The sequence below is a fragment of the Molothrus ater genome, chromosome 7, assembly GCF_012460135.2.
Source record: "Molothrus ater isolate BHLD 08-10-18 breed brown headed cowbird chromosome 7, BPBGC_Mater_1.1, whole genome shotgun sequence".
Taxonomy (NCBI): domain Eukaryota; kingdom Metazoa; phylum Chordata; class Aves; order Passeriformes; family Icteridae; genus Molothrus; species Molothrus ater.
Window position 1 is genome coordinate 28,428,629 of NC_050484.2, and position 12,118 is coordinate 28,440,746.

The 12,118-nt window shown below is 39.6% G+C and overlaps 1 protein-coding gene across 8 annotated transcripts in view; it reads left to right on the top strand.

Annotated features, from left to right (window-relative positions):
- The window catches only part of KALRN (kalirin RhoGEF kinase), a 465,026-nt gene that overhangs the window by 298,469 nt on the left and 154,439 nt on the right, over positions 1 to 12,118 (top strand). For all 8 annotated transcript variants that reach the window (XM_036386498.2, XM_036386501.2, XM_036386502.2 and 5 more), the window contains 2 exons: positions 4,789 to 4,955; positions 10,936 to 11,055. In XM_036386498.2, the coding sequence (XP_036242391.1) occupies positions 4,789 to 4,955; positions 10,936 to 11,055 (287 nt within the window). The remainder of the gene's footprint in view (positions 1 to 4,788; positions 4,956 to 10,935; positions 11,056 to 12,118) is intronic.

Here is a 12,118-nt window from a genome sequence, read left to right on the forward strand (position 1 = left end):
GGGTGTAAAAAAGCCCTTTGAGATGTGCTCTTAAATGAAAGTTTTGATTCATTTTGGTAGGAAGTCTGTCTGATTTTGTTCTGCTTCTCAGCATAAGAGAAGTTCTAATACATCCTAAGAGTCAAAATTTTTGTTTCCTTGGATTTTGCATCTGGAAAAGGAATATCATAATTCAGATTAATCACTGCATAAAGCCCAGAAGTGAATGTTACTTATGTAGTGCTTTAACCTTCTAAAATGTTTGGAAAGATTGCAAAGCAAGAGCAGTTCCTGTTCTTTCCCTTGTTTGAAATAAAAAGGATTTTATGGTATTATTCTTTGGCAAACATTTTACCTCTAGGCACCTACCTTCAGAACAATCTGTAGGCAGTATCCAGCCTGATTTGGCAGGCTGCACTAAACAGAGGCTTGAGGACTGCTCCAAGAGGATGTTGTGAACTAGATAATCTAGTGCATTCTGTGAGCCTCTCTGAGATCTGCCCACACAATGCTTGGCCCTGTGCTTCAGCCTCCCTGCTTTCTGAGTTAGGAAACTCCTCCTAAGACATTGGTTAAGATGTTTGTGCTCTCTTGTCTGTTTGTTTTTCCATCCTGAAGGAATCCATGGGAGGTAAAGAATATGACCCAGAACAGAGCACAGTCAGAAGCCTCAGTGACTGAGTTTTAGAAAATAAAAAATAAATTCTGTGTTTGTCAAGAAGTTAGAAACAACTTTTGGATTGCTGACAAAAGGTTAGCAACTCAATGAATTGACTTGTAAAATGTTTTTGTAAGATTCTCTGAGGCCACTTTCTCTGAAGCCTACCTAATAAAAATCCACTGCTCTCAAAAGCAGGGAAGCAGATGTCCCGTGGGGATGTAGAGTAACTGTAGTAAATCAAAGGTAATGGCCATGTCTAGTATGCATGGAATGCTAAATGCTGGGAGAATGGAACAATAAGGGAGAAAGGTAGTACTTGGGAGCCTACTGCTTCTTACTTCAGTAAAGAACAGTTATACTTCATAAAAAGTGATTGAATTTTACTCCTTTTTCATGAATCCTTTATCATAGCCATTCAGGGTATAGGGTAGGGGATGATTGTTCTTACTTTCCAGAGCTGAAAACTTGCAGAGATTCTGGGACATCAGCTGCTATTGCTGCTCCCTATTGTACACTGTCACCACTGCTACAATCAAAATTCAGCTGTAGCCACAGAAGATAGAGCCAGAAAAAATGTGATTTTCCAGAGCCATTCTACCTAACCAGCCACCCTTAATTGACCAAGTTTCTTCCCTTCCCTCTAACTCTCTTTGAGCTTTATTCTTTTCAACATGCCACACAGGAGACTGACTTGGTTTTGATCACTCTCTTCTTTGTCTTGGAGGTCTTTAAGCCAGCAAGTCTGTCAGATAAAATTACATCCATGTGCTGCCATTTATGATGTCTTTTTCACTTGGAAGTCTTGAGGTAGAAAAAGAAGGTTTTGGACATTCAGCCATGATTTTTGCATGTCTGATGCAGACTTGGAGCACTGACCCTTACTAAGCTGTAGAGTGTCTGGCAATCCCTGTGAACATTCTTATGTTGGTACAATAAATCCAGTGGTTCTGTGATGCACCAGGTCAGACTCTGTGGATATTGAGGGCATCCACACAATGAGGCTTCTCTGCAAGCCCAGTATTTTCAAAGCTCCATCCAGCTCAGGGCTATGTTCCTGTGATTCCTTCCAATGCTCCAGCACACGCGACTGAGCCTGGATTAGACTGTTTTCTCCATCAGAATAATTATTTTTTAAACAAATGTTTGGTTTTGTTAGGGAATAGATAAGATCTGGAAGTCAGGTTGCATTTCCTGAAATTTTGCAGTACTTGCAGATCGTCGCTAAAATCTGTGTCAATCAGGAAACATATTTGTATGTAGAGAATATTCTAGTAATATTCTCAACAAGACTGGAGTTTCTAATGAGCCAGCCCTTTTTGTTTCAAGGAACCTATCTGCTATTTTTCCTGTTTGATTTTAGCTGATAGCAAAGCTAAATATGTGGGTAAATACTCTCAGAAATGGTTATTGATTTTTCTGGATGCCTAACTCAATATGTTGAAGGAGCCTGGTGTTTCCAAAAGTGACAACTTGGAGACTTCGGAGAAATCCATTTCCCACAGAAAGTTTAGGATAATTATTCAGGAGTAATTCAGCACTTGGGCCCAAGCTGTGGTGGTGATATGCTCAGGTAATTTATTACCATATGCACCTTAGTCTGATCCTAGGCATTAAAAGCAGTTATACTCTAATCACCGGTTAATTGATTGTGCAAATTTATTTGATTAATAAAGTCCATTTGCATTGTCAATATCATTGTCATAATGAGCCCCCAGTTGGGGGTCTCTAATGGTTTACAGAGCTTTTTATATCTTAGACAAATTACTTCGAAGTCAAACCTGAAGTACACTGCAGAGCTGAAGTTGGGGATATTTATTCAGTACCTGCCTGATATGTGTAAGATTCAAAGTCCTTTAGCTTCCTGGTCATCAAGCTAACATTGTTCACATCTTTTCCAAGTGTCACATTGCTTAAAAGGGAAGCAGAAATCCATTTCATTTGCTTTGTGATGTCCTTTATAGTTAATTATAACTATAGTTTATATTGCAAAGAAGAGAATATAAACTCTGCTATCACAAACTCTTAATATTTCAGCATAAAGCAGGTTTAAAGCAGTTTCAGAACAGTTTTGTGCAGGTTAAAAAGCAATACCCCTTCCCTAGACTGAATTCTATCTCACATTGCAAGCAGTTCAGGTGTCACTAATTAATGTTTTGTAGGATGCCAGTTAGTGTGGCTTAGTACTCTTTCCTGTAGGATTTTTTAAAAACATTTTCAATTCAGTATCACTCACTTGACATCTGCTGCACTGTTTGAGGCAGTAGAAGAAAATGGCAACCAAGTTCGTTTTATCAGAAAGTCAGCTGTGCTTTTCTAGCTGTCAAAGCACAATGTAAAGATAATATGTATGAAATTATTCGGGAAACAAGGCTTTCTGTTTTGCCAACCCATACTTGAGAAGAAAAAGCGCTCTCCCCGCGTGTGCTGGCACCGCAGAATAAATCTGCGTGACATATGACAAGCAGGAAAGGGCAGATCATTCATCATGGGGAGCACACACTGCCCTTGGATAGCATCCCAGGCAGTTCCCTGGTTGCTGCTGATGAGTTAGCACGATCAGAGCTGCACCAGCTGAGTGTGCGGGAGGCAAAGCTGTGCATTTAATGTCCAATAGGTGTGGTGAAGTCAAGCATACAAAAAACCATCATGTCCTCAGGGTACAGAACCATATGCAGGCTAATTGCAGCAACAATGCCTGGTGTCTGGCAGTTGAAAAGAACTTCACTCCCAAGAATAGAAACATATATTAAATTTCCAGTTTTAAATGGGAAGCCAGGGGCCATTCCACTTTATTTGGTAATGAAGGAACTGTTTTGTTTTGGCTGGGAAAGGGAATAAGCCAATCATTTGCATTCCCATGTGCTTTTTCTGATAAAACCAGAAACCAGGAAAAGGGATGGGGTTAGTAATAAGGTCGTATTTATTTTGTGTGCTCTACTGTGTAATGCCGCTGAATGAAAGTCATGAGTCTCTGAGGAGGATAAAGAGGGAGGTAAAGACAACTTTCAAAATGGTTTTCAAAAATAGTGTCCAAGACTTTTTTTCAGCAACTTCTAATTAACACATTTCTTTTTTAATCCTAAATTAATCTGTTAAATCAAATGGCTTTGGAGAAAAGTGCAGTGTTTTCTCAGCGTTAGTGCAATCAAGTTATTTTTATGTTAGGTTCCTTATCCTTCCTGCTTTGAGGCAAAATTCCAGTAGACCTTCATAAGGGAAGGGTCTTTGTTAGTTTGCAATCCCAGGGACTGCAGTAACATGAGATAACATCATATTTCCTCAAGGCCAAACCTTCCAGTTGCACTGGTGGCGAACCCAGAGTCCCAATCGCATCAGTGGTACCCAGAAGGAAGATGTGAAACTCTGCCCTGTATTTCATGTAAACACTTCACACAAGGCTCACAGTGTCAGAAAAACATTCAGGAGGTAGGAAGGGCCTCAGGAAGTCTCTATTTCAATCTCCTGATCAAGTCAGGGCTGTGAAATCAGACTGGGCCTTTGAGGGGTTAGGAAGTTCACGGAGGATGCAAGGGAGGGAGATGTGGTACTGAGACACCCTTTCTGTCTGCTCTGTGAGGATTGGACAAAAGTCACTCTGTGGAATAATTCTGAATGAACTAAAGTCTGATTAAAACTAATTCATTGTTGATGATCCTCTACAAGCATCCAGATAGAAAAAGGTTTTCTCTGTGGAGCTCCCTGCACTACTGTAGATCTATTTGACTTTTCTATTTTCTTCCTTATCTCTTTTTTCTTCTAGTTTTTTTATTCTTTTTTTAACATGCATTTCTAAAGTATAAGTTTATTAATTATCCTAAAAAAACTGAGAATTTTTCTGTCTTTTTTAAAATTTGATGTTCATGCAAGTTTTTGAGCAAGACTGTGCTTAAGTCAGTCCGACTAGCCAGATGCTGATGAGTCAGATAAGCAATGACCACCAGAGAAACGCCACTTTGTAGAAAAATGTAATGATGAAGATTAGGGAGCTGTGAAAGCCAAATATTACGTGTGAGAAAGTTAAGTGAGAAAGAATTACTCAGACACTTGCAAATCAAAGTGTTAAATGGCAAAAAAATTTAAAGATTTCAGTAATGCAAAATTGAAATTTCAAGTAAATGCAATAATCTCTCTTTCCCTGCATGTTACAGGCATTGAGCTGATCTGTGAAAAAGACATTGATCTTGCAACCCAGGTTCAAGAACTGCTGGAATTCCTTCATGAGAAGCAGCACGAGCTGGAGCTGAATGCTGACCAAACTCACAAGAGGTTAGAGCAGTGCCTGCAGCTCCGGCACCTCCAGGCTGAGGTCAAGCAGGTGAGAGTTTTAACCACACATGAGGGGCTTGAGGGGGTTTTCAGCCATTACATACATTCACACCTCTAAGCCAGTGTCTGCCAAGGGACAAACCTTTAGGTGGGCAGTCTAAATCCCCCTTTCCTTAACAGTAGTTGATTTGCTGACAGGTTTACAGAAAGGCCCTTTGCAAATAAGAAGGGGCTCTGCTCTCCCAAGTGTGCCTGGTTTTGGCTTCATGAGTAGTTATGGAAATTCTGTGCAGAACTGACCACGTAGCTTCTCAACTGGAGAAACAGCCTCAGACTCCAAGTGTTCTGGGAATATAATTATTTGATTTGTGACCCAGATTTAAGCTGAGGTGGAAAATGGACCCAAAGCAAAGGAAACTGAGCTGTGAGGCCTAAGTATGAAATTGTGGTAGTTTCACCTTTTGAAAGGTATAGCAAAGTTTCACCTTTTGATGTATAGCGATACGTTTATTTATAGCCATAAATGTATTGCTATACATCTGTTGTCTTGCAGGAATCTTTAACATCTTCCAGTGATTTAAAAAATTCTATCAGTGGTCTCTAGATCCCAGGACTTGTTCAGACCTCTTAGTATTATTACATTGCCTTTCTTTCAGATTTCATCCTAGCATAGGCAGTCATGTTCTGCCTCCCTTGGTTTTCCCTAATATTTAATTTGGATGCCTCATGTTTCTTTGTTTTCCTTTGCTGCACGGGATAGCATTACACTTCCTGCTTCCTAGCCCATAGGTGGCTTCACACTCTAGTTTATGTCTGTCTTTTTATTGAATGTTCTTGATTTCATCAGCAAAACCGAGAATGTTTTCCCAGACAAGTGGAATATTCAGTTTTCCATTTAACTATACAAATAGTTGGGTTGGGGGGTGGTGTTGGGACAAGGTGTTCATGAAAGATACTACAAGGTGTTCATGAAAGATATCTGCTCATTTGTTTACTTAAACACATACCCATACTCTTTGAATGCTCAGTACATATGATCATAAATATTCACTTTTGAAGACAGAATAACTGAGTCATGCTTTATCTGAATTGCTTTATCATTGCCGGCAAAATAAATCCTTTACACTCGGCAAACTGGCAGCTCTAACAGCAGTGTATACATCTTCTTTCAAAGTCCGCTTTGATGTGAATATTCTTCCACTCTACCTAAAAGTAGCACAGAACTCTCCTAATTTTTATTTTTTAAAAATGGTCATTTTGCATTTGTGATTATTGAAGATCAGCTCCTCACAAAGTTCTGTAGCTCTGTAGACTGCTTGGCTTTCTTCTGAAAAAAAAAAACCAAAACCAAACCAAGCAAAACCCAGAAACACTCTGTGATATTTAGAACAACCATCTTAACATGATTATGAAGTATATACTTTTTTTTTCTATAGGTTCCTGAAGTTTCTTAGCTTAGCTAAGCCTGGAGGTGTATGTGATAGATTTCTGGTACAGCAGAGCCATTTTAACTTATGACAGAAAGCAGAGAGGAGTTTCATGTGTAGCAGAAAGGCTAAAGATGCAGGTTGCCCACTGGTCTGGGGTAAAGTGCAGTCAGCCCTGTGTGTGGCTGCTCCTGCAGCCGTTCAGTGGCAGTGCAGCACTTTCTGCAGGTACCTGATGTTATTTGCCTTATTATCAAATATCTGCTTAACTATTTTATAACTGAAATCTACCCAAAGGAAATGGTTATAAGACTGAGCTAATGCTTACTGTGAGAACAGCTGCCTTGAATTAGTATTTCCTTAACAGAGCTTGGGACCATCAGAGCCTTTGTTATTATGTGACCTCCCAGAAAACCAGTAGTGAAAAAACATTTTATTTGTTCAGCTGAATACTAAGCGCCCCTTTGCTTGTTAACCTATAAATTACCACAGCTACAATCTCCCTTGGAAAGAGGCAAGTTAAAATATTTCTGTGTCTTATCTATTTGGTTTCCTGTAGATGATTCATGTTCCCAACCATTTAGTGAAATTGGGAAATGTATTGATTTTGGCTTGTAGTTCATCTCCAGCCTGGTCCAGGTTTCCTTCACTTTCAGTTTAGTGCATCTGAGATGATGGATGATCTCATTACCAAATTGCTCTTTCTCTTGTGAATGAGTTGAGGTGTGGTTGTTGCAAGACACCTCCTGTAGCTGTGTTAAGTTCTGCTGACAGAGTAAAATTGGTCAAAGCTGCTACATGTACATGTGTTTGCATTTTGATATAATGGCTCATGGAAATAAGAAGTCTTTAAACTGTCTCTATCTATTTAAGTTTCATTTGCCAGAGATTTCTGCTTTATATCATATGCACCAAGGGTTTGAATGCCAAGACAATGAATTGAAGTTTGGGGCCATTAAAGTGGAACAATTCCAAATGAGATGTTCTGCGAACTGCTTTAGAGTGGAAATAGAAAAGATCAGTAATTCACAGGGTCTTTGTTATTAATAAAAATTCTGCCCAAGCCTGATTTTCCCTCATTTGGATCCTACTCATTTCTGACAGAAACTATAGAGCTTGGACTGCTTACATAAAAGTAATAGCAGAATAGATTTGTGGAGATCAGTTTAAAAAAACAAACTCTAATGCTGTGCCTGCAGCTGTTTGGCTTCCCTATCCCCTTAATTTATCTTTGTATGGTTTGGGCTTTTTTTTAAATAAGTTTTGAACTTGACCTAATTTGCTCCAAGATATCCTCAAGGTGTCCCATTACACTTGCTTTCCAGGTTGTTTTGAAGATATATTTAATCCTTTTGATGTGCTTGTTATCCATCTATTTTTGCTGTTTGGCATTAGATTTGCTTCAAAATATATATGCCCAAAGGATGATGGGAAGTAGTCATTTGAGAGACACTGAATATATTTGTTTTTTCCTAATCTAATGTCAAATAGCTCCTGGGAAACTGATGAAGTTTTAAAAATGGTTAAAATTACCAGAAGCTGTCCTTGATGGTTGGGTCTGTGTGAGTAAAAGCTTTTGAAGGAAGCTGCAAAGGATCTGGAGTTGTAAAAGATTCACTTAGATTGTTTTGTCTTCTAAACTTGAAAAACTTTTCTTATCTGACTGGACAGATATCCATAGCAAGGGCCTAAGTCTTTTTTAGAAACATGAAGAAACAGCTTTTGAAACATTCTGACTAAACTGAGCAGTAGACAAAAGCACTGTATGGTACAGAGCTTTCATTTCTTAAGGATGGCTGCACAAGGGGTGCCTCAATCTTAATTTTTCCTATAAAGTCTGACTCTGTGCTCAGTGAAGATGGCAGAGTTCCAGGGAAGAAATTAGGGGGTTTAGAAGAATTTGGTACTATTATTTAATTACAGAGAATCCCTGTACAGGAGCATAGCCTCTCTAAAGCAAATTGGAGTCAAAGTGGGAGTTGTTTCAGAGTTGTGGTGGTTGCCCTGTTAAACAACCCATGCCTTGAAGTAAAACTGGTCTCCAGTGACAAGTGGCTTTTATATAAGAGCCCATAAAATTGTTTCTGCTTCTCTGTTATAAAAAAATTGTTAGGATGTATAAGAAAGTCTTTGAAGATTTATTTAACTCCAGAATTATTTAGTCATTGCTTCTACAAAGCTGATAAAATCTGTAATTTGTAGAAAATATCTTTTTAAAGCTGTGTTTTAGGGTTGGCCTGTCTGCAAGTTGCAAAATAATGGTGAAACTATTAATACAGGAAATCATCATAGAAGTGCTTTGGTCCTGTACTAAGAGCTTTTCTATAGATTTTAATGAAAAGTATAAAGCACTATATGAGTAGAAGTCACTTTGTGAGCAGGTCTTGTAAACCAGACACAAATGTATAAATGCCCCCTTCCAGCCAGTTCTAAACCAGGGACACAAGGAATGTCTCTGCAGGGTTTTGAACTTAGACTTAAGAAGCTTTGGTTGTGCAACTGAATTTTTTTTCCTTACTGTACGTAAACAACACAAGTAAGAGAGAAACATTACTATGAAAGCAGCTGATGCAAATCTCAGATGAGGCTCCAACACTGAAGAGCCAGACTTGTCAAAGGAGACAGGGGTCACTGTGTAAATGCTACCAAGCAAAAGTTGCTAGTGCTTGGGTGCTCCTTGGGCCTGAAAAGGGGGATGTAGGAACCCCAGAATGGGTGTCCAGCCCCACACTCTGGGAGAAGGAGAGGGGGCAGCTACTCAGGGGTGGCAGCAGCCTTGGTCAGGAGTGGTGCTGGCAGCATGGCTGGCACATGGAATCCACCAGTCCACGTGAACTGCTTTCTCCTGGATAATTTGAGTTTGCAAGACTCTTGAACAGAGGGATGAATATGTGTTGTAAACACAAATGGAAACCTGGCAGACTGGTTGTGTGGTCCCTCTTCCTAATCAAGTTGCTTTGTTGTAAGGCTGAGTTTCCATATATTTTTTCCTGATGTTTCTCTATTTAGAGGCTCAGATATTTGTGTGAAAGCTGTGTCAAATTGTCTGTGGCAGTTTCTGAAAAACTCAGCTGAAATGAAAGATGTTCCACAGCAGAAAAAAAAATGCTGTATTTTTAGCGTACACACTCAGTATTTTCTACATTCCAAATAGTTCAATGCTGGGTATATTGCAGTATGTAAAACATGAAAGCAAGTCCTGCCTGATGATGTCCTCAATTCAGGCCTTTCCCAGGTACAGTGATCCTTTGGTTAAGGTCAGAGTTTGTTACCATGTAGTTGGTAATAATGCAGGGTTCAAGTCTGATGGACTATAGAAAATGCCAGACAATACAATTTCCACATGATAACTCAACTGCTTTTTCTTTAAATGTGTGATGTATTTACCACAGGAACAATTACACCTGCTGATGAAAGAGAAACAAATGAAATTAAATCTTCCACACTGTTGTACTGAGCAGAATGTAATTTTCTACAAATTAGGGTCAGCTACATGTCTCCCTTTTCTCTCCTAGGGAAAACTCATTTTTTACCCTACAGGGAACTAAATGGCACTAACTAGGGTGATGCATGATGTAGGGAGGAAAAACAAAGCAATAAAAAAATCCGTGTTTCCTCCAGGCAATTAATGGATCACTTGTCGAAAATGATAGTACAAAAGGGAAATTGCTATGTAGACTATTGCAGCAAAGTCAATTTTGGAAATCATAAGCCAAATTTAGGGCAATGATTGAGCAATCAGGATTTCCTGTGGATCTGTGAATTGGACTCAGCAACTTTCTGGCTTTACTGGACTAATATGACACCTTCACAGGTAGAAAAAAAGCTTTGAGACAACACAGGAAAGAACTTGCATGTGTGTTCTGGGTGCTAATTTCCTAAACACTTGTCTTAAAATAGCAGAAAATGTTGCTGCTTAAATGAGTGAGTGCAAGCTTGATGGATTAATTATGTACATTTAGGATGTGATTCTGCAGTCATTACAGCATGGATTGCATGTCTACAAATAATTTTAACATGTCTGAAGTAAAGCCTCTTGATTAAACCCAAAATACAAGATTTGACACTTTTTCCTAGCTGTGTGCAGGTGGAAACTCTAACTGCATCTTAACTCCATGGCAAATGGATCAAACTGTGTCCTCTCCCTCCTCCCCCCTAAGCTCAGACTTTTGTGTGAAAGGCACACAGGCAAATGAAGCAGAAAGGTGTTGCAACATCTGTGATTCCTGTCGGAAATTTGAAAAGGTGCTTAAATTCAAATCTCTCTCATCGTGCTTTATGGTTTTGCCCTGGGGTATTTGCATGGGGGCCCATTCATTTTTGTGATCAAGCCTTGAAAATGAATGTTCTTTGCTATCCAAATATCCATGTAAAGGGAGTTGAATTCTTCAAGCAATAACTTTTTCAATAAGATCAAATCTTTGCCTCTTAAAAATGTGTTTTAAGAGGCAAAGATCATTAAGACCAGGATTTCTTTCTGTTCACAGAAAAGACTTCTTTCTGCTCACACTTGTTCAGGCAGGCTGAAGCATTTTCTGACAGGTGACTGCACAAATCCTGGTAGTGAGTGCACCTTTCACTGAGCACATCCTTTGTTTGCAGGTGCTTGGCTGGATCAGGAACGGGGAGTCGATGCTCAACGCCAGCCTGGTCAATGCCAGCTCCCTGTCGGAGGCTGAGCAGCTCCAGCGGGAGCACGAGCAGTTTCAGCTGGCAATAGAGGTAACACCAACAACTCCTCTTTGTTTCTCCTTCCCAGGTGAACATCACACAAAAGGTTATCTCATGGGCATCAATCATTGCTTTCCTGAAGGAAGGCGAGGAATAGAGGCTTTAGAGAATCAACTTATCATTAAACTCGTAATGTAGCCAGCAGCTAATAGTGAAACAAATTATTTATCACCTGCAGCTAATTCTTCTGCTGGCAGATATCAGCTTTGCCATTCATGAAAATGACACTCAGGCATCTCCTGATAATTTCCTTGATAAAAAATTAAGGTTCATAAAGTGATCTGAAATGGGAAGAGTTTTTCAAGTCAGTTTCTTTCCACATCCACAGTCTGGAGGTCATTCCACGGCATTCATTTATGAATATTTTTTAATGGGTAATGCTCTCACACTAAATAATCTTTGATTCAGTTTTCCTTTCATGAACCCCAGAAAAGAAACTCATTCCAACCCTCATCCTGAAACAACTTTGACAAAGAGGCAAGAGGGGAAATTTGTAAGAATTGACTCCTTGCTCTGGAGTAACAGCACACCTTTGACCTGCCCCTTGGAAACTGATTGTGAGCCAACCCATTTGCCTCACTCACAGGGCCAGGAGGAAGAGCCCCTGCTCTGAGCAGCTTTCCTTTGAATGAGAAGGTCGTGAAGGGCTAAGGTCTGCCCTGAGCAGGGCACTAAAAGATTCCTAATTAAGCTCAGTGCTTGATATATCTCTGTTATTGTGAGCAAACCCTCCCAGGGTGTGCTCATTTCAGTTGCTGCAAAGAGGTTGCTTTCTAGCGTCATTTTTTCCTGTTCCAGCTTAAAAGGTGTGTGTGCTTCCAGATTAGATTGATTGTTAGGTTTTTACAGAGGAAAGAGCAGCTGAAAAATACTCATATATTTGAAAACTAAACCACACTTTGAACTCTGCAAGTATGGAGATTTGAAGAGATGCCTGACTGGGAGTGGGAGGTGGGGGGAAGAGGAAGGGATGTCTCTGGTAAACTTGAAGTTAGTCAATATACATTACAGTGATGGTAATAATTCTAGAGTTTAAATATCAACTAATGACTTA